This window comes from Daucus carota, chromosome 4 (assembly GCF_001625215.2).
Source record: "Daucus carota subsp. sativus chromosome 4, DH1 v3.0, whole genome shotgun sequence".
Taxonomy (NCBI): Eukaryota; Viridiplantae; Streptophyta; class Magnoliopsida; order Apiales; family Apiaceae; genus Daucus; species Daucus carota.
Window position 1 is genome coordinate 9309213 of NC_030384.2, and position 23164 is coordinate 9332376.

The following is a 23164-nucleotide window of genomic DNA, read 5'->3' on the forward strand; positions in this document are numbered from 1 at the left end:
TATAGTAATATATATATACACATATATTTAAATATATTCTCATATATTTAAATATATATAATATACATATAACTATGTGTAAATATAAATATAAATATATATATAGAGATATATATAACTCTCTCCAAATATATAATATATTTATGCACATAATACAATATATATATACACTTGATTATATAAATGTTTATGTAAAATATATATATACATATACTATATGCATATATATTTATTTAAATATATATACATATAAATATACATATACATATGTTTAAAAACATATATACACATATATTATATATATTATATTTAATTAAATATACATATATACATATATATATATATAAATATATTTGTACATATACAAATATATAAGTGCACACATATATAGAAATGTCACTTCCCCATATGGATCTGTGTGGAACCTTTGACATATGGCATTTGAGTAGAGACTTGGCATAGCTTGCAGAGACTAGGCATTTGGCTTGGCTTGCTTTGGAACAAATGACTTGTTAACTTGATCAATTTCTTCGATTGATAAATATATACTATGCATAACTCCGTACGTGTTGACACTTAGTGCACTGGTCTGGTTCACAAGCGACTAACACTAAAGTCAAACATTGTACCGTCTTTGTCAGCAAACATTGATCAGTCGGTTCCGGGTTAGTTTATGCTTCAGTTTGTTGATTATAAATAACCAACCAAGATATCCTGAAATATCTTGCTTCAGGGATTGCACTGAAATCTTTCGAGTACTTGGACAACATCTTCATTGCTTCCACAATCTTGAATGCTTCAATCTTTATTCTTCACTGAGGCATGAACATATTAATGAACTTCTTCCAGTGAACTTATTCCTTCAAGACTGTAGATGGCTTCTTCAACCTTTGTCTTCGTATCTTCTGATTTCGGTGCAGGCGTAGTGTTATTTACTTGTCCTATTCTATTGTTGAGTTATCATCCCTATGTAACAGATAGGGTTGTCTTTACATTTAGACTTACAATTATTGCTAGATTATTTTTTATATATAATTATTGCAAGATTATATTACTTAAATGCATAAATAGAAGTTTAATATGGCATGAGCGATATATTAGTCCTCGAAAATCCCAATGAGATTGCTGTGCGATATATTAGTCCTCGAAAATCCCAATGAGATTGGTGCACGATCTGATCATATTCTAATCCAAATATTATATTTGATTTTTTCAATTAAGAATATCGGCATTAGTGATTAACGTATCTTTATCCTAGAAATTAGTGCTTAAAATGTGGAACAAAATTATACACTTTATATATTCCGAAAAACTCATCCATCTACCTGTAATGCAATCTCTATATCGGTTAGTTTAGCCTATCATGAGTACTTAATTTTCATTTTTTCAAGAGTCATAATTCATAGTATAAATTATAATAAGAATAATTCGATTAAATACTGTAATATCGTTCTTTTGGATGAAGATGTAAATTTAATAAAAAAAATAGGCTGATAATGTATTATTTATTTTTCCTATTTGTTAAAATTAAAAATGTTAACATTTTCCAATTTATAACTATAACTCCATTTAAAATATATTATTATATTATAGTTGTTTGTACCGTTAGAAACTGCCTATGATGATGCACTTGTGGAACATATTTTGTAGAAAATGATTATTTAAATATATTTATAATATTCACCTTTTATTAAACATTATGCCCCAACTTGTTGGTTGTAATTAACTAACTTAGAGATATTTACTTTATATAAGAATAAGAGATGGTGTTTCTCATCATTTTTCATCTTACTGGATACGAATCTGACTTCTTCACATAATATAATATCAGTCCGTAATTCTTCCTTCAGTTGTACCTTTTAGAGTTTTTGCATGCTGCATAACTGTCTAATTCAAAGAATATGATGCAAGCAATGTGTGCTTATATATATATATATATATCTCTGTGTGTGTGTGTGTGTGTTGTTTACAGGTAAAAGTAGGAGGTTCCGTGCAAAACAAGGGTTGGGCAATTGAAAACGTTGCTTTCAAAGATGCTTTAGAGCCTGAAAAAGTAAGGATCAAAGGTTTTAAAATGAAAAAGATTGAACAGCCGGAGAAAAATTACAGTGAACCTGGGAAGTTTTCCCTAAAGCCCTGAGGTTACATTTCCAAAAAGTATAGCTTATACTCTTTTTCTAAGATGATTTGCTTGTTCTTCAATCTTGAGCTGTACATTATTATTTTCATTTTAAACTTCACTAGAAAATAAGGTTTTTTTGTCAGAAGTTCAATTTGTTTGTAATGGGGTGGTTGGTTTTTATTGAGCAAGAGTATAGTTGGTGAAATGCCGATTTTCTTTCTTTTTCATATTTTTTTTTTCTTTTTTCGAAATCTTTACCCTGAAATTTGTAAGCATCATTGTGCGGGAAAATTAGTATAGGGTTCTGATATATGGAAGTGAATTACTTTTATTTTCAGAGGTGATTACTATTTACTCTGCTCATATAGCAATTTTGAATTTTATTCAAATATAGAGAGGGATTAAGAAGTGACTTAATGAGATGAAACGTTATTTGCGAATGTAAATTATACTTTCCTTGACTTCTCATTTTTGTAAGAGGGAAACTTATTATTATTTTCTTAATTTCTCGAAGATGAAAATTTATGCAGACATTTTGTACATACATGTTCCAGCTACCAAGGAAAATTGACAACGGACTAACCTTTTGGTCCCAAGATCCTATATAGAGACAAGGGGTGTGACATAATATAATGACATTACAAATTCATTTATCAATTATAATCCAATTATTTACTTTAAATAATAAGTCAATTATTTTAAGTTAAAGTCAACAGTCTTCCTGTTCTATAAATTATTGACCAAAAATTAAAATGATTACCGATCAATTTTTTTTCATTTAGTCGTAGCAAATAATACTGAATTGGATATGTTGAAGACAATATTTTTCCACATATATTTATCTAAATATAGTTCATAGAAAAATGATCGTATTGCTCGGGTTAACAAGATCTTCAGTTATGGCAACAGAGAAGGAAAAACAAAAAAAAATCGATCTGCAAATCTTTCTTTGATATGCATCAGCGGATTAATAAATTGATAGATCATTTCCAATCATAGAAGCTTTTAGCTAAAAGCTGAGTTTACGTATCAAAATTAAAAAATATGGTCAACCTCCTAAAAAAAATAACACTTCAACCATACCCATATACCCATATGTTGTCTTAAGAAAATTACACATCATTTATTATCATATTAATCTGATTAATCTGATATATTTTATTTTAACAATCTCGAATATTAATAACATACTATTTTTAAATCATAGCCAATCAGTATAGTCAATATTATAATGAGCACAATGTGTTACATGTTCAGCAAATTTTACCTAATATCTTATAAATCTAATTTAACCAATAAATATAGTCAATCTCGTTAGAAATGCTCCTCGATATACAGATAACGTTGTTATAAAAAGTTTCATCTCATATCATCAGAACTTAATACTTGTTATCAATGTCATTGTCGCGAATCGCGATTATCGATAAAGCACTTCGTATTCTTTTCACAACCATGATACTCCCTCTATCCCAAATTAGATGGCCCCGTTGACTTTGGGCACACAATTTAAGGTTCATTGACCGCATAGATACGTGACTTATTTTCAAAATTTTATTTTTGCAAATAAAAATTTAAATATGAAATTTTCATTTATAAAAGAAAAAATATAAAAATAAATTTTAGAAGTAGACGGTCAATGCACCTAAAGTTGCGTGCCCAAAGTCAAAGGGAACATCTAATTTGGGATGGAGGTAGTATATCACAATAATATTCCATTCCCGGTACGCAGCATGAACACTATTACTAATTTATATAATAAATATATGGATCACAGTTTAAATTTATTTAAAGTACAAGATAATGTTAGGATCGTAAAATGATTCTGTTGATACCGGATACCCTTCTACTCGAGTATTGAGTCATATTATTTTTAATTTTTTCAAATTTGGTTTTGAGACCATTTTATTCAGATAAAAACTGATATTAGGTATTTGAGGTCACCGAATATGATCAAGTATCGTATTTTCTGTTTTTTAATAATCGGATAGTTTATCCACTGAATATGAACCGAATATGATTCATTGACATTAAATATCATTATTTATTTTGATTATTTAAATAATTATCATTTAGTCTACACAAACATAACATTATAAAATATAATAATTTTAAATTAAAACTTACAATTATATGTAGGTATTAATAGTGAATAATTCAAATTTAATGAAGATTTACACTTAAATTAGATAATAAAATTTTGTAAAATGATGATTATTTACTAACAAATGTAATGGATTATAATTTGTATATGAGTTCGAATCGAATATGAACCATGAGTCATATTGAGGTAGAATCATATTACGAAAATTTATATGAAACTTAATCTGAGCAGATTTAGGAGTGATCATATCCGGTTTAATTTTTCCATCAGATTTGAATCATTTTCAAAATCGATATACGAGAGATTTAAAATTATTTCAAGCCGGATATAAACCGAGACACCGGATAATCCATATCGATTAACTAGATAATAGATAATGTACACAAAATGTTACAAACTTGAAACTTGTCATAAAATTGTCCTCTACAATTTTGTTTTTAAACGTAGTCCAAAAACATGACTCATTCATGTCGTACTATCTGAATTTTATTATAGAAAATTGTGTGTAAAATGATAAAAATTTAAATATCTAATTTTGAAATAATATAAAATTGATAATTTATACATACATGAGTACATAGAAAAATGAAAATCAGGAAAGAGCAAAATTTGAGAAGTTAGCGCCGAATGGAATTATAAGCGGGCATCGTGAAATTTCGAAAGATTTGGGAAGGCGGTGATGGGGCATTTAAATAGGGGAGATACATCTTCACAATTTGATTAGCAGCATTATAAAACCCTAGTCAAGCGAAGCGTCGTCTTGTTTAATCAACCAAACCTAATTCAATTCAATGGCGCGTACCAAGCAAACCGCTCGTAAATCCACCGGAGGAAAAGCCCCCAGGAAGCAACTCGCTACCAAGGTTTGGTGGCCTCTTTCTCTTTTTTTTTTTAAAGCTTTCTATATATTTGTTTGTGTATTTGCTTTCGATTCTCTATTCGATGCTATCTCTATCTCTTTTGCCTTCTTTTGCCTGTTGTAGTGTGTATATTCATGTTTAGATCTGTTTCTGCGGATTTGTATATATTGTATTCGTTTTTTATTTTTTAATTAATAGATTATGGCTGAATCATCCTATACATTTTTGTGTATATTTATATTTTTTTCAATTTAACTAGTGCTTTTGGGGCTATGTATTGACCTTGCATTCATCCAACTTGTGATCCTGAGTTTTAGGTTCCTGATGGAATTATAATCTGAAATGTGAAACGTGTTTTGTTAATGAGAATTGCATCAAATTAACATCTAACTCTATTTTCTTGTTTATAATTCGAGGCTGCAAGGAAATCAGCTCCGACTACTGGTGGAGTGAAGAAGCCCCATCGTTATCGCCCTGGAACTGTTGCTCTTCGGTAACATATCTTAAATCTGCCTTCTCGCTCTAATACACGGCTATGTAGTTAACCATACCCTCTGGCTAATTTTTTTTGCTTAAATATAAACAGTGAAATTCGCAAGTACCAGAAGAGTACTGAACTACTCATTCGTAAGCTCCCCTTCCAACGCCTTGTCCGTGAAATTGCGCAAGACTTCAAGGTATAGGATGTTATGGTTTAAACCTTTCTTGTGAGATTAATGACTAAGCTGTTGTACCCTTTATCGATTTTCTTCTTGTTATGGATTTTGTCTTATTTTTCTATCACTGATTATCTTCCCTGCACAGACGGATTTGCGCTTCCAGAGTCATGCTGTACTTGCTCTTCAGGAGGCTGCTGAAGCTTATCTTGTTGGCTTGTTTGAGGACACAAATCTCTGTGCTATCCATGCTAAACGAGTCACCATCATGCCCAAGGACATTCAGCTAGCAAGGCGTATCCGTGGTGAAAGGGCTTAAAGCGGATGGTTGCTTGTTTTATGTTTTTGTCTATTAGTTCTCTGGTTCCTTGAAGTTTATTAGCTCAACTATTTAAACTTATGCTGTTATGTGACTTGAAGACTCGTTGAACTCGTTATGTTTAACTTTTGGGTATGTCAAAGATGTGCTATTACTTAATCTTCTACATTTAATTTCTGACTTTTAATCTGTTAGCAGCTCTCTGTGGTTTGTGCTTAGTTTTTTAGCATGACTTGTCTATTTGACATCTGGATTCATTCCATTTTTAGGGGGTTCTGGATTTTGGGTCTGTAGTCCATTCCTTTTAGTCTTGAGTGATAGTTTCAGGTTTGTTGGGATGTTAAGGCGTAATATTTAGAATAATATGCTGAGGGGAAACAGGAAGTATCTTTCTAATGGTTTGAGGTTGTTCATAACACTTGGGGTCTTTTTAGATTGTTGACCAAAATGGGCAATGGGAGTGCTACTGCTAATGCAGATAAATGAAAATGACTTAGAATATCAAGTTTTATATAGGGAATGAATTACTTGGTTAATTCTTGATGGGATTGATTTCATCTTCTAATCAAGCAAAGTGGTCATCCAAATAGTAGCACATTGGATAAAGCTTAAAGGAATGGATTATTGTTGTTTTGCTTTTGCTGGGTATTTTGAGGTCATTTTTCTTATACATACCAATCTCTTCATCAACATAAGAGTTTCAAATTAAAAGCAGAGTAATATCTGTTTTGAGTGGTTCTGTTATGCCTCTGATTAAAAAATTTGGTGAGGTATTATTATTAGATGCTTTAGAGTGCTTCTACACAAGTAATTATCAAGTTGGAAAAGCTTTTTGATTCCAACTCCGCCCTTGGCCAGCTTCTCTGTTTGATCCAAGATAAGGCTTCCTTTGCCGCCATTGCCTCTGCAACATCTGCTGAGATATTCCCTGTATAACACTTTGTTACTTCTTCCACCAACTGCTGTGTCGAGTCTCTGGCTACCAAACCAAAAGCATACTCCATTCGATCGGCAAACAACGCTGCATCGACTGTTACCTTTATTGAATTCTGATGAGGTCTAACCCAAGTTTCAGCTTCATCCCCTTCCCATAATGATTGGGCCAGAGCATTTGTAGAGAGGATTCAGGCTTGTCTCCATTGAAAAAGGTACTGATCTGCAGAGGCAACAATACTATTAGCAGAAGAATGTTTCTGATTCCAGACAAGAGAGTTTTGAGCATTCCAGATTGCCCAACTGACTATGGCTATCACAACATAATGGTTGTGGTTGCAGCTCCTGAACATACGGTCCAGCCAACTAGAAAAGTCATGTTACTAGATTATCAAGGATTTTCATGTCGCTGTTCATACATACTGGATACCTTTTATCCACTTGAACATGTTTACAAGCCAATTGAACCTTCTTTGGCAGACAGTCATTTAGACCAACCCAAACCGAGAAACAAAGGGGTTCTAAGTATAATTCGAAAATTAGTATGAATAACCAGACCAACCCGAATCGAGAAATAAAAGGGTTCCAAGGACAATTCATGAGTTTCGAGAAATTTAATTTTTACAGAACTTCAAGAACTTTCCTTGAAAATGGGAGACAAATAAAAATAACCTGAAATCAATATACTTATATAAAGGAGAATCGAGGGGCGTGTAGGTGGCGCCTCTCACATCGCTCCATTCTGTTTTTTTAATTTTCTGAAATTTTTGGATGAAAAATAATAAAAATTAGAACTACTTTTTTTAGTTTCAAATATATTAGAAGCAAGTTTCAGAAACTGATTTTGTTTTAGATTATTTATGGAATATAGTAGTTTGAAAGTTTTAATCTGATTTTGTTTTAATTTGATTTTGATTCTGTATAAAGGAGAAGCGACAGAACTACCTTTTTTAGTTTCGGATATATTAGAAGCAAGTTTCTTTGAAAGTTTTAATCTGATTTCGTTTATATATAAAGGAGAAGTGAGGGGCGTGTAGGTGGCTCTTCTCACATTGCTCTGTTCTATTTTTTCTAATTTTTTGGAATTTTTGGATGAAAAATATCAAAATTTAGAACTACCTTTTTTAGTTGCGGATATATCAGAAGCAAGTTTTAGAATCTGATTTTGTTTCAGATTAATTATGGAATATAGTTGCTCGAAAGTTTTAATATAATTTTGTTTCAGATTATTTAATTATGGGAAAGAGTAGCACACAAGTCTCTCTGCACCTATAAATACCCCTGTAGGTTGTAGGGTTTTGGATCATCTAAACACAACCTACTCTATCAATACCACAACCCTACATGTCTCTGTTGATAGCTCTCTTACTCGATTTCTAACTCGGTGGTGCCGTTCTTCTGCAACGATAAGTGAAGGTTGTTTATACGGTATTAAAAAATATAAAGGTTGTTGCAAGCAAAGTTAGTTATAAACCGCTAGGTGGGAGTCGACAAATCCAAACACGGGAGAAGAATATAGTCTTGACATGATATTGATGGATGATATCAATAAATTAACTATTAATGATGTATGTTTGTTGATTATTTTTTTATAATATTTGTTTTGTTCATCGGACATGTTTGTTGTTGTTAATTTTTATATGATTTGCTTTGTATTCAGTAAATAATTATTCATGCATTATCTTTTTGCTCCGTTCAAGCAACTTCTAAGTGAAGCCTGTTTATACAGTATTAAAAAATAAAAGTTGTTACACGCAAGGGTAGTTATACAGTATTAAAAAATAAAGGTTGTTACACGTAAGGGTAGTTATATAGACCGTTATCTCACGGATTTAAGTTAGATGTTTTGTGCACCATCAATCAAAGAATTGAAGGAAGGTGACAATGTAAGAACATGATCACTTTTCAAAAAAATAAAACACATAAAAAATTAAGATTCGTTGTGATTTAAATTGTTAATTACGTATAGAAATTTATTTTCATTTTTTCACCATGAATTATAGTCCAAATTTTGCAATTTTATGTATCAGTATTGGTATTACATCAAGATTTTTATAATATAAAATTTATTTTATCCTATGAATATTAATTTTTAATCATTAATATACTTTTTATAGACAGCCACGAAATTATTGTATTCTACAAATATTAATATTGAATCATTAATATAATTTTTATAGGCCGCTGCAACGCGCGGCTTCTCAGCCAGTTATATTTAATGAAATTTAAAATATGCTTGAATTGAGCTCAAATAACAACTCAATTTAATCAGGCGCGAGTGACGAAAATAATCATAATTTTTCGAAAATATAATTATAACTTTTGTAAAATTTAATAACTGTTTTTCAATGATGTCCGTGGGCACATAATAAAGCACAAAAATTTATAAATTTACGTTATTTTGATTGGATTACCCTATTTAATAACGATCAACCATTACATTCACAACAACTGCATCAATCAAAATACATCAAATTCATAAATTTTAGTACTTAATAGTGCACAAGAGCACACCCGGACAAAACCATTTATCGGGCGTATTCGATTGAGATTTTAATGGATTGTTTTTAGTCTATGAATTTTAATGGATTGTATGTGATTTTGTGTGAATTCTTGATAAAATGTCGTAGAGGTGATTGAAATTAAGCACAATGTTACGAAATCTCATGAATTTTGGGAGGGTTTCAAAAAATTTAAAATACACCGAAGAATGCCACAAATCCTTCATTTTATGGAATCCAAAAAAATCTATTAGCATTTGAACATCATCAAGATTTAATGGATTTTAAACAATCCCAATTAAATACTATTGGATTTTAAAGCATAATTTAAAATCATAATTGAACACCACCAGATTTTGCAGCATAATTAAACTTCCAATTGAATACCTCAAAATTCTAATGGATATCAAACAATCCCAATCGAATAAACTCGGATTTCATAAATGAAAAATATGCTTTAAAATCTCAATCCAACACACCGCCTTAACGATGCTAATTTCCAGTGTTCAAAAAATCGCCGAGTCGGTCGAGTACTCATTCCGAGTACTTGTTTTTAATTCCTCGTTCGATCTGGTTCCGAGTAATCGGGTTCAAAACCGATTTATTAAAAATCCGGCCAAAACTCGGTTTGACTCTTAGTACTCGAGGTCAAATCCGAGTTTGACTTCTCAAGTTTTTATTATTTTATTTGAAAATTATTTCAAAAGAGACTAAACGTAATTTTATATATGTTTTAATCTTTTTTTGCAAAACATTGACATTAATTAAAAAGTATATGTGTTTTATTATTAAAACTTGTGAATGATTATTATGTCAAAAATTATCAAACAAGTATCTTTTATTTGAACTTCATTATTTCAAGTGTGTTATTATAATATTAATATTATTAGATAGTTTTATCATTAATCGGTATATAACTATATATGAGAGAAAAAATCAATTAAAAAAAAATCAAATTAGTTATCCAATCACTCATTCCGAGTATTCACCTAAGTTAAGTTCCGAGCACATATTTTTCTGGAGAGTTAATTACAATTTGTAACCCCTAGGATTGCTCCAAACGCACTTAAGATCCTGAACTATCAAACGTGACATAATGCACCCTGAACTTTACATTCCTGTGCAAGTTGTAACCATAGTCACTATTTTGTCCAAATATGCCGTTAACTTTAACTGTTTGAGAGGTAACAGTGTGTATATTAGTTTCTAACAGCTACTTTACCTTTTGTGACCCCTCAAAAATTATTTATTATATTTTGAAATTATTTCTGAACACACACAACGATGTAAAAAAATTTAAAATAAGTTTTAAAATATGTATCTAGATTTAGAATCTGAAAATTTATTATTATTTTTACATAAACGATGTAACTTATTTTAAAATTTTACATAAACGATGTAACTTATTTTAAAATTTTAAAATAAATACATATTTTAAAAATTATTTTAATATTTTTTACATCGTTGTGTATTCAGAAATAATTTCAAAATATAATACATAAATTTTGAGGAGTCACATGGGGTAAAGTAGCTGTTAGAAACTAATATACACACTGTTACCTTTCAAACACTTAAAGTTAACGGCATATTTGGACGGAATAGTGACTATGGGTTACAACTTGCACGGGAATGTAAAGTTCAGGGTAAGTACGTTTGGAGCAAACTGTGATTAACTGAACCAAGTTGGAGCGAGTTCCATTTTTACGACCTTTTAACCTTGCTAATCACCGAGGCCATTGTAAGGACCCAACTAAAAACTTAAACCCGAGTATGGTTGTGTAGTTTTCAAGTCATTTATTCAGAGTCACGCCAACTACGAGTTCTAGATCGTGACTGATTTTCTCTGCAAGAAACCTGGTCGTATAATTTCGATACCTACGTGTACATAAAATTCAATTCCAAACTGAAACCAATTGAAAAATACGAATAGAGAAGAAAGGTGAGCAGGTGGTGCGCATAAAATCCAATTCCAAACTGAAACCAAACACACAGGCGTTGACGTTGATATTGATTTAGTCGATGGCACCGTCGATATTGACAGCGACGCAAAGATACGCGGCCGGAGCTCTCTTCGGGCTGGCTCTCCACCAAGCTCAGACGCACCAGACCCAACCTCCGGGAGTCCCCGAGTCTGAGAGGAGCAGTAGTGGGAGCAGTAGTGATTCCGTCTCTGATGATCCTCAGCTCTGGGTCCATGAATCCTCCGCTCTCCTCCGTCCTATCTTTAGGTCATTCCCATTAATTATTCTCTCTCCCTCTCCCTCTCTCTCTCTCTTCCCCTCTGTCTCTCTCTCTCTCTCTTCCCCTCTCTCTCTCTCTCTCTCTCTCTCTCTCTCTCTCTCTCTCTCTCTCTCTCTCGCTTCCCCTCTGTCTCTCTCTCGCTCTCCCTCTCCCTCTCCCTCTCCCTCCCCCCCCCTCCCTCTCCCTCTCCCTCTCCCCCCTCTCTCTCCCTCTCCCCCCTCTCTCTCTGTCATTTTAGATTTAATTATTTGTCTTCAGCTTTTTAGAAATTGATGACAAGGCTTGGCTGGGTCTTGAGGAAACAGCTGGTACTTGTTTTGCCAACCACCACATTGAATCTGTATGTACTCTGTTTCTTCTCAGCCAAACAAATGAATTATTGGCAATTGCTGCTAATAATCGGTTGCACTTGTTATCATAGTTCTTGATGCTACTTGCTGAAGAAAGTGGTGACACTTCTTCTGAAACGAAAGATCAGGAGCACGCATTGTCCAAAGCTGTTGACCATATGGCGTCAAGCATTGAATCATCAACAGATTTGGCATCTAAAAAATATAACATCCGTGATTATGAACAAGCCTGTCGGGATAAATTTTCTGGTGCTGTCCAACCACAGCCTCAAGTGAAAGATGACAAGCTTTTAAATAAGCAGGATGCCCAAGGCAAGCCATCTGTCATTGAAGATGCATCTCTTGGGTCTGGCAGTCTATCGTATGCAAAACCCTTTCAAGAGTTAACCATGCTTGCCTACGAGAGGAAAGTGGTGGTTCTACATGAGCTTCTTTCAGCTTGTCTGGCAGTAACACCTCAACTTGACAAAAAACTAAACCGGCGAAGAAATGGCTATGATGCTCGACATCGTGTGGCTCTGCGCCTGCTGTCAACATGGTTTAGTATCGAGTGGATTAAGATGGTTAGTTTTCATCTACTTAATGTACTAAGCTTCTTCTTGTTTTTCTTGAACTGTATTTATAACCCTTTTGAACATGCCATTTTCCAGTAGACAATACACAATACGTAGCTGTCATATTCAACCTTTTGTTGTTGAAGAAATAGTTTACTTGCGGCACATTCTGTGAACTTACAAAAATAATATAAAGTGTTGAATGTTGATGAAATAAAAAATGAAGCAAATAAAGAAAATAGGATTCCACTAAGAATTTTATTAATAATTAGAATCACCCAATAAAACTGAATACTTCTTATCTGCTTCATATTCTCTTTTCATCTTCGAAAATTTTATCTTATCAAAAACTCAGTGTAATTATTCTGCGTATGGTATTTAAGCCTTTAAATTTATATCTGCACATAAGTATTCAATTTATATCAGTGCAAAAGTTTCAAGGACACAATAATGAACAGTTGAGTACTAATTTGAGACTTGGGGCACTTGGCACATATAACATTAGGAGGGTATACACTAGTTGCAGCTTTGCAGTAATTGTCAATTAAACAATAAATTAAACTACAAAAGAATCTCCCTGAAACTTGCCCTAAGAATCTCTATAATCATTCCCAAAGAATCTAACAAGTGAAAACAGAAGTTTGCACAACTTAGGAAGACTTCGTTCTGCTTCTAGGTGATGTGTGAGAGAATGCCCATCATGTCCTATAATACATCTTTGGAATTGTATTATTATTCTAAATTTATCTCCTATATAAAATAAAATATTGTGTCTTACTTCTTTCGTGGACAACTGACATATACCAAAGCAGATCTAATATTATAATGAAACAAGAGTATTTTTTTTGGGGTTAATCATCAAAGTGGTCACTGAAGTCAGTGAAGGTCATGTATCACTTCGTTCACCGATATTAACGGGATATCATTTGAATCATTAAAGTCACAATAAATATCAACCAAGTACCTCTAAATATGAGTGAGTTCAACGAGTAAAAATATTATTTGTTAAGTTCTACACATTATATTTTAATTTTATCACAACAAAGTAAAAGGTTATGAATTCTACTCCCTCTGCCCCTCTCATTTCTTTACAGTTTTTTTATTGCTTCACACGCATTTTAAGGCGCATATTGAACATAGTTTTATAACTTATTATAAATTTTTTCTTTTTTTGTATAAAACTTTAAACAAAAAACTTTTATCCAGAAGGAAAAAAAATTATGCCGAGCTCCGTCCCCCAGTATAAACAATCGAGGGGGACCAAGGGAGTAGTATTTATGATAATGTATTTAGATTTTATTAAGTTGATTTACTATTTATTTTTTATTATATAGTTATTTTCTTTGGTTTAATTAGAAGTAAATAGTAAATAAACTTGATAGAATCTAAATATATTATCATAAATAACAAAATTCATAAACTTTTACTTGGTTGTGGTAACATTCAAGAATATTATATTTAGAAGTACTTGTTTGATATGTATTGCGACTTTAATGATACAAATGATATCCAGTTAAGACCGATGAACAAAGTGATATATGACCTTCACTTCAGTGACTATTTTAATATTTAGCCTTTTTTAATTGAATTTGCGTTATTTGTAATTACCCTCTATGCTACATTGATAGATTGAATTAAGCAAGTTATGAAACAAATTCTAATAACTATTCCTTTCATGTTTTGTCTTTGCAGGAAGCCATTGAGACCATAGTTGCTTGCTCGGCAATGGCCATATTAAAAGAAGCAGAGGCAAAGCAGGAGGAAGCGCATACTCCAAAAAGTAAATGGGCTAAATGGAAGCGTGGAGGTATCATTGGTGCAGCTGCTGTAACTGGAGGAACCTTAATGGCGATTACTGGTGGTATAATGCTATCTCTATTTCCGAGGATTTTCGTGAAATATTTTATCTCTTGCAACGAAGCTTTAATAAGGAATTGAAAGATTCTCATAATCAGCCTACACATTATGTACAGGTTTAGCTGCTCCAGCAATTGCTGCAGGATTTGGTGCTCTAGCACCTACTCTAGGTGCCGTTATCCCTGTGATTGGAGCAAGTGGCTTTGCTGCTGCTGCAACTGCTGCAGGTAGTGTTGCAGGTTCTGTTGCAGTTGCTGCATCATTTGGAGGTCAGAATTATACCCTGTTGAATATAGTTCATATCTCACTATAAGTCAGCACTCTCTTTCTTAATAATATGCTCCTTAATTGTTCTACTAATTGCTGATTTTAGACCATAGTAGGGGGGATTTAAAGCTGTAGCCTAATGTTGTTGCTCTGGGGTTCTACTTGGTATGAACTCCAAAACAAGGTTGAAACAATTATCCTTATGTTTTAAGGAAAAGAATATTGAAACCTGACAATTTACACAAGGAAAAAAACTAAGATTGATATATATATAGAGAGAGAGTTTTACTCTAGTACAAACTACTAAATACAAACTAAAATTCAAACCAATGCTCTGAAGAGGATGAGGAGGTTTGTGGCTCCTAAGGATGGACCCCGAGCTGGCCGTTGGCAAGGCCTAGGTGGGGTCTACTGGGCAGGGGCGGGGTCAAATATTGGCTCTTGAGCTTGTTTGGAGCCCCTTTGAGGCCTGTTCAAAGTCTTAGTAAGGCTTTAGTGGGCTTGAGGTGGATTGAGTGGGGTCGGGGGTGGATCCCGGGTGGGTGATATCATCTAGGGGTGTCATATAGGACTAGTTCCCTAGGTTTGTATTTAAGGTTTATATTAAGTGGTTGTGGTTTGTATTTGATCACTAGCCTATATATATGTGTATATATATGTATATGTGTATATATATATGTAAATATAAATGTATATATAATATATATATATATATATATGTATATATATGCATATATTTATATGTATATGTATGTGTATGACTAGTATTCTCCATTGGATCAAATTTTGTACATAAGTATGATTAATTTAATATTAGTTATGAGATTTTAAAGTAGATTCAAATGGTTCTCTACGGACTCTATATAAGATGATTCTCTATGAAATAATGGCATATATATATATATATATATATATATATATATATATATATAAGCAATCTGAGCAGCTGAATCACTACTCTCACTCCTCTCACTTCGAGGTGGCTCACAGTTTTCACAGTAGCTACTTCTTTTTCTCTCCTTCCTCTACTTCTAATCATTTTTTACCGTTGGCTAACCTTCTCCAATCCCATGACCAACTGAATTCTACTGTTTATTTTCTTATTACTCCTGTTCTGTGTTTCCCTTGTTACCCCCTGTTCTTACGTCTCATATATGTCATCACTATAGGAGGTCTTTTGGTTGCCTTTAGAGGCATACCCTTTGATATATAAGGTGATGTGTGCTGCACCCTGGGGTGATTGATAGACACTAATAATATCTAGTCGGTGCAATGTGTACTGTATAAAGTTTTGCACTCATTTTAAATTGGTCATAAAAGTAGGTTTCGTGATATTTGGTAGCTAGTTGTTGACTTATATTTGTTGCAGCAATTCACGGAATTAGTTAATATGTGGAGGTTAACATACAGGAAAGGAAAACATTATATTTATGTGTTATATGTCATATGTACTGCTAATTCAATATGTTTCAACCCTTAATTTCATCAACTTAGCTGCTGGAGCTGGACTAACTGGGACAAAGATGGCTAGGAGAACCGGAAGCATTGATGAGTTTGAGTTTAAAGCTATAGGAGAAAACCATAACCAAGGCGTGAGTATAATTCTTTATTTAGTATTCAGACTCCCAATTTGTTCAGAATTGTTTTGAGTCTATGGCATGCATATTATTTATTCTTTTGGGTGGGGTGTGAGCAAGAGTAATGACGTGTTGCGGGGGATGATGTTTCAAGTTTAACTTTCTTGTATTCTTATGTTTCTGATGTCTACTATTGTTGCCGACAATTTTTTTTTTGGATATATACGAGGATCTATTATCATAAATTCTTCTTCTTTCAGAGACTGGCTGTCGAAATGATGATCTCGGGATTTGTTTTTGAGGAAGAAGATTTTGTAAGACCTTGGGAAGGACATACTGATCACTCAGAAAGGTATACTCCCTCTCATTTCTTTACATTTTCTTGCATTGCTTGACACGTATTTTAAGGTGTGTACATAATATAGTTTCATAACTTATTTTTAAAATTTTCCTTTTTTGTAAAAATATTTAAACATTAAATTTTCATTCAGAATTAAAAAAATTTAAAATAATTTGTGAAACTACATTTTATAGGAGTCTTAAAACGGGTGCCAAGCCCCCGTCCCTCAAGGCAAACAACCTAGGGGGACATAGGGAGTACTACATTTGCCACCTTTCCAGAAATTAAAATTTACCATCGCGCATGTTGTTCCCTGATCTGTCAAGTGAAATTTTCAGTTGGGATGAAATAAATCTGTACACAATTCTATTTTCCCACACTCATATTTTCATCTTCTATTATTGGAAAATTCTTAAACAATGAATAGATAAATAATGCTGCTCAGCGGAAGAATGTAGTTTTTTAATCAGTTTGTATAGCATGATTAGTACCAACTGGGATGTCCTAAGTCCTGGCCTCTTGCCATGGATTTAGGCGTCACAAATCACAATCCACTTGTTTGCTCCATCAGCAGACAAATTACTATACATATTAATATAATATAATATAATGCTCGACAGACATATAAGAAAATGCTTTAGTTCTAAAAAAATTACCATACAAATAGGCTCCTGTATTTATAGGTATCAATGCTAATTAGAGGTACAAATCAGTTTTGAAATCCCTTCATATCAGCCTAAAAATCTGCTAATATCAGTCTATCAAATCACCTATTATCAGCCTTTGATTAGGCTTATAAAGTTGGCTATTACATATCAGATATCATAGTTTTACTGCTATTAAATTTACAACTATTGTACAGTAATACACTAATACCTAAGATATTGACAACCCCTTCAATTGATGTTGGTAAATCGAACAGCATCAATTGCCACTAAGAAACTTCTGTCATTGGTGCGTCAAAGTTTTTGTAGAAACATTTGTTGTTTGATGATCAGTATTAACACGAAGAAGTTTATTAACACCACGAGTATCTATAGTAAAATGGCAATCAACTTCAATATGTTTTTTGCATTCATGATATAGTGGATTTGCAGCGGTTTGAATGATACTTTTGTTATCAGCGAACTAATACTTTTCAAGAATGAGCGAACTAATGCTCAGCAAGAATACCATCAGAGTTTGAACAATAAAATTACTATATTCCAAGTAATTAGCTCAGAGTACCACTTTTATAAGCAAAGATTACCATATACCCGTGATAAATTAGTTCGTTTAGAGTCTTTAGTTTAAATTGTATTACGACTTTTTGGTACAGATAAATGTTGGTTCTGTTGATATTTTCTCACTGCAACACTTGGATGAATAATTATTTTATTTTATTTTTTTAAGAAAACAGATTGCAAACATATTGATGAGAAATGTGTGTTTTTGCGCATCTTTCAATTTGTGGGATAAACGAACAGACTGTTGTCTCTTAAATGAGACATGTCCAAAACTGACCACATTTTCTGGTGATGATATACTACCATCATTCCTGTTCAACAATTCTGTTAATGAGATTGGATAGTGTTAATGGTAAAAGAAACATCTCATAAAAACATAGGAGAACTAGGAGGATTGATAGTGATGACATGTATTTTACGTAGTACAGTGGTTCTGGAGCGTTGACCTAGAGGCCTACTTCTAGTAATTTTTCTTTGAGTAGTTTGGTAAGTAAGAGTGTTAATTAATTTGAGCTCTAGGCTTTTGTTGAACATGCATGACATTTGTACAACACCAATAATTGCACCAGCCTCTGATGAATTTAGAGTCTGATTGTCTGGGAAAGATACTGGGCAGATTATCATCTCCATACATTCTATTCAGAATTTTATCCAAATTTATATCTCTAACATATGAAGGGACCCTTTTTATACTGCATATACATCCAAGGGATAAAGGTGTAAGTAGGATAACGGGACTGATTGTAATTTACAGAATTCTTATCTGAACATCTTTTTAGGTATGCACTACAATGGGAGTCTAAGCATCTGATTGCTGTTAGCACTGCAATTCAGGATTGGCTGAAATCAAGTAAGTCATACCGTTCTTAACTGATTAGTGGAATAATAGATATGTTGTATCATGTATGATGTTGACAGTTCCACTGCCTGCTACAGAACTTGCAATGACACTGATGCAGCAAGGTGCAATGATGACTGTGTTAAGTGGTCTCTTAACAGCATTGGTGTGGCCAGCAGCATTACTTACTCTTACTGATTTCATTGACAGCAAATGGTCTATTGCCGTAGACAGGTTTTTTTGTTAATGACCTAAAATTAGATAACAGAGAAAGAAACTAGTGTAAATATGTGTATCCTTGTGTGAATGCATGCAACAACCTTTAAAAGTTTCTTGTTTTGTTTTCTTTGCTCTGTGAGTTGGAGAATAAATTTATTCATTGCAAAATTAAAGCTAAGGTAACATCAGTGTGTGACAACATTTGCAGTATGTAAACCTAATTGTGTCCAACCAGAATAGGAAGTTCATTTATGTCTGTTTTTTTAATTTACTTCTACCACCACATCAAATACAGTTTTGTAAGTGTAGCCAAACATATATTAGATGCCTTAGATGACCTTTTCTTACTAATATTGCAACCTTTCATTTTCAAGGGGCATGAAAAGTTTATTTGACGTGTTCTGCAATGAAACAATATTGTTTCTATATGTTCTGTTCACCTTGATTCCTTTTAAATGTTATTTATTTTATTTTATTTTTTGACTTGGCAGATCTGACAAGGCTGGGATACTGCTTGCTGAAGAAGTTTTACTGAAGGGATTGCAAGGACACAGGTTAATATTCAATTTCAGTGTTATGGATATTATTGTTGATTTCCTAAGAGAAATAGAAGCAGAGAAGAAATTATTGTTATTGATTTCGTCAAGTTGTTTGATTGGCTGTTCATAATACTGCTTTGAATGCACGCACTTTGTTAGGCCCGTTACATTAATAGGGTTTTCACTTGGAGCGAGAGTCATATTCAAGTGTCTCCAGATTCTCTCTAAATCTGAAAATAATGGTAACTTCCCAGATTAACAAAAGATTGTGCTATTTAATTCTGTTGAACTTTCTAATGGCAATTAAACTGTACTTGCAGCCGGGCTTGTAGAGAGAGTTGTTCTCCTTGGGTCACCTATTGCCATCAAAGATGAAAACTGGGAGGCTGTAAGGAAGGTATTGCACTGCTACTGTCTTTTTTTAATGTTTTCAAACCATTTTAAGATGTGTTCTTTGCATCCTTTAGTCTTTCCACATTGCATTCAGAAGCTAGTTATGGCTGTTTTGCAGACGGTGTCTGGTAGATTTGTGAACGCCTATTCGACAAATGATTGGACGCTTGGAGTTGCCTTCCGAGCGAGGTATACACTTCCACATTGAATTTTTACTTCCTGTATTGTCTTAAAACCTTGTGACCTTACTTTTTTGAGTTATATTATTATAAACATATACCTCAATAACTTTAATACTCTATGTTTTATAACACAAACATCTGATGAGGAACGTTATAGATTGAATTCAGGAACTGGCGTATACACATTTCGAATATGTACCACCTGATATCATTCTCTCACAGATGGGATATTAAAAATATTATTCTGATAATGATGTGGAATAAATATAAGAAATATCCGCCCCTTGGCTAGTTATTTATTTATATTTAGGCGTTCTTGAGACCTCATCCTCTGCTGACTTGTTCAATGTTGCTTGCTTACTCATAAATGTGTTGAATTCCACATATATAATTGTTGGGATGGCCTTTTTGACAAAAAGCTGTAGCACGATATTATGTTGGCAAGTGTTCTGCTCATTACTGAACCATTAACATAGATGCCCTATCTCTGATCTAGTGTTACTTAATCTAATTCTCTTTTTCTTTTTTGTAAACTAATAATCTTGTAAGATGTCAAGTACGTTCACTTTCTCTCGGTGGTTTTGATGCTTGAAAATTTTCATAGTATATTTTTCTATACTGACAAATTATGTTGGGAACATTTTCGACCAATTCAATTTTAGTTTTATATTTGAGATGATCAATTAATTCAATATGTTTGAATTCTGCATTGTCTGATCGCTGCTTATAGTTTATATGGTGAGGCTGGGACTAATAACACTAAAATACCCCTTTTCATATGCACCAGCATGACAACTTGCCACTTTAAGTTTATAATTATAATTTACCTTCTTGTGTATAAAAGAAATTTTTCCATGTCTGTCGTGCAAGACGCGGTACGATGCATCTTGTTTACTAATACTATCATATTTCCACAGTCTCCTTTCTCGAGGACTAGCTGGAATTCAACCAGTCGATATCCCAGGAATTGAGAATGTAAGCATTCAGACATCATAAATTGTTGCTACGAAATTATGTTCTTCATACATGGATGTGACAGATAAGTTTCTCTGCAGGTAGATGTAACAGAAATGACTGAGGGTCACTCCTCTTATCTCTGGGCTACCCAACAGATTCTAGAACAGCTTGAGCTTAATTCCTACTATCCTGCTTTTAATGCCGCTCACATGAATCAGAATAAGGATTTATCTTCGGCATAAGTTGGAGTTGCTTTCATGACACACACAGACACAGTTAATGACGGTTGACGTGCATCCATCATAGTTAAAGGAGGAAGTTTAAAGCAAGAGCTAGCTGTTGCAATTACCTAAGCTGGATTTTTCACAAAGTAGGATTGTGGTGTACAGTTTTTTCTTTTGTTTACATTAGGTGCATTTATTTGAATGAAATGAAATAAAATGAAATGTGTACTATAAATTTGAGTTGATTAGAGAAAATGTTTACAATTTTAATTTCGTGAATCACATCATTTGAAATTACTTGAACTTAAAATCAAACTCATTTATTTTAAAAGGAATGCTCATTCCATCTTTTCATCATGGTTCCCTATGATTTTCATCATAAAAAAATTTAAGATTACACATATTTAGACGGTATAATAGAGTTGCAGTTCACATGTTATTCCAAATGCTTACCCTGAAAAAACTCACCATTGTCTTATAGTTTCTTATTTTATCATAAAACTTTTTTATAATTTTTCAGATCATTTGAGCCCACAAATTGACCTGGACGTCCAATGAGGTGCTAAGAGCAACCTCAATGCAAGCTCTCCTTACTCATATTTGGTCTAGGTGGACAAGATTTAGGGGTTAGGATAAAAAATAGTCCTCCAACGTAACTCCTTATCCCAAAATTTTAGGGGAGAGAAAACCCATCCCCTTATTTGAGGGAGCAAAAAGCCAACCTCTATAATGCCACATCATCAATATCACCTATAATATAACATATACTAGCCTTTAACCCGTGCAAAGCACGGGCACGTATATAATTCTTAATTATAATTTAAATCGTAACGCCATTTTATTAGTATTTTAGTATTAATAAATTGAATTCTAATTAAATTATATTAACCAACTGATTATATCTTATAACGGAAATTTAGCTTTCACAATTTATTATCTATCTATAAATATTTTTCTGATATTGATATGTGACAGTTTTTTATTCAATTAATTTTAAATCAAAATTTTCATATATCATATATCTTCATATGTTATGTAATGGTTCATATTTGTAATGAAATATAACATGTTAGAGTTAAATTTCGAGTAGAATACGTTATAATTAAAAAGTAGCGTTTTCAATTATTTATATGTATTTTAGACAAAAGATATTCAAAATTGTATATTTATAATTAGTTATACATTTATTTATAAGTATTTTTTAATATTAATATATGTTATTAACAATAGTTTCACCTTTTTTCAACTAATTATAAATTATATTTAAAAGATATTAATATACATCAGGAGTGTTTTTAGTATATGAAACTGTTTAATAGATATCTACATGTTGCAGACTTTTAGTTTTAGAGGAGTGTACCAAACCAAAATTTTGTACGACTACAAATTATACCCATGTTGGCTTTTTATAGTATAGTATAGATATACTCCAACTCTACCTCTTCTCACATATATTACCTTAAATATTGAATAAATACTAGTTTTTAAATTATAGGTAACAGGTATAGGTAATACCATTGGAGTAAAACAACTTTTTACTTACCTATATTTTAGGTCACCATTATTTTATTATATTTTAGGTAAGCAATATAGGGATTATCCTTGGAGATGCTCTAAATCGAGCTCAACGAGCCCAAGCGCCCGAGCGCTATGAATAGTATGAATAGAACATCCCGAGCCGAGTATTATTTGATATTATATATATAAGCCAAAATTCTAGGGAGGTCCATCTTATTGATTAGTGACTAAGCTGTTGTACCCTTTATTGATTTTCTTCTTGTTATGGATTTTGTCTTATTTTTCTATCACTGATTATCTTCCCTGCACAGACGGATTTGCGCTTCCAGAGTCATGCTGTACTTGCTCTTCAGGAGGCTGCTGAAGCTTATCTTGTTGGCTTGTTTGAGG

General features: G+C 32.7%; 2 protein-coding genes across 4 annotated transcripts; both read left to right on the forward strand.

The window, feature by feature from the left end:
- The first annotated feature begins 4798 nt into the window (after positions 1 to 4798).
- LOC108192631 (histone H3.3) lies at positions 4799 to 6217 on the forward strand. The gene is made up of 4 exons (XM_017373060.2): positions 4799 to 5086; positions 5500 to 5576; positions 5670 to 5760; positions 5888 to 6217. Exons 1-4 carry the CDS (start codon positions 5015 to 5017, stop codon positions 6056 to 6058), a joined length of 411 nt encoding a protein of 136 aa, XP_017228549.1. The 5' UTR covers positions 4799 to 5014; the 3' UTR covers positions 6059 to 6217.
- A 5042-nt stretch (positions 6218 to 11259) lies between these two features.
- On the forward strand, positions 11260 to 21526 carry LOC108192395 (uncharacterized). Of its 3 annotated transcripts, none has more exons than XM_017373061.2 (15): positions 11260 to 11720; positions 11992 to 12073; positions 12155 to 12646; positions 14330 to 14498; positions 14611 to 14763; positions 16256 to 16353; positions 16599 to 16690; positions 18684 to 18754; positions 18841 to 18976; positions 19453 to 19515; positions 19660 to 19742; positions 19821 to 19897; positions 20012 to 20082; positions 20993 to 21050; positions 21131 to 21526. In XM_017373061.2, the coding sequence occupies exons 1-15, from the start codon at positions 11512 to 11514 to the stop codon at positions 21272 to 21274; spliced, it is 1998 nt and encodes a 665-aa protein (XP_017228550.1). In that variant the 5' UTR covers positions 11260 to 11511; the 3' UTR covers positions 21275 to 21526. The 3 variants fall into 3 exon arrangements, with proteins under 3 accessions (XP_017228550.1, XP_017228551.1, XP_063947308.1); XM_064091238.1 differs by having other exon boundaries at positions 11587 to 11720; positions 12000 to 12073; XM_017373062.2 differs by lacking the exon at positions 11992 to 12073 and having other exon boundaries at positions 11581 to 11720; positions 12097 to 12646.
- Positions 21527 to 23164: the final 1638 nt, after the last annotated feature.

Excerpts from the sequence above, each read along its gene's own strand:
- LOC108192631 (XM_017373060.2), top strand. The coding sequence starts at position 5,015 with ATGGCGCGTACCAAGCAAACCGCTCGTAAATCCACCGGAGGAAAAGCC. Across the intron at positions 5,087-5,499 it reads GGAAGCAACTCGCTACCAAG|GCTGCAAGGAAATCAGCTCC; the intron begins GTTTGGTGGCCT and ends TTATAATTCGAG. Across the intron at positions 5,577-5,669 it reads CCTGGAACTGTTGCTCTTCG|TGAAATTCGCAAGTACCAGA; the intron begins GTAACATATCTT and ends AAATATAAACAG.
- LOC108192395 (XM_017373061.2), top strand. The coding sequence starts at position 11,512 with ATGGCACCGTCGATATTGACAGCGACGCAAAGATACGCGGCCGGAGCT. Across the intron at positions 12,074-12,154 it reads CCAACCACCACATTGAATCT|TTCTTGATGCTACTTGCTGA; the intron begins GTATGTACTCTG and ends TTGTTATCATAG. Across the intron at positions 12,647-14,329 it reads GTATCGAGTGGATTAAGATG|GAAGCCATTGAGACCATAGT; the intron begins GTTAGTTTTCAT and ends TTGTCTTTGCAG.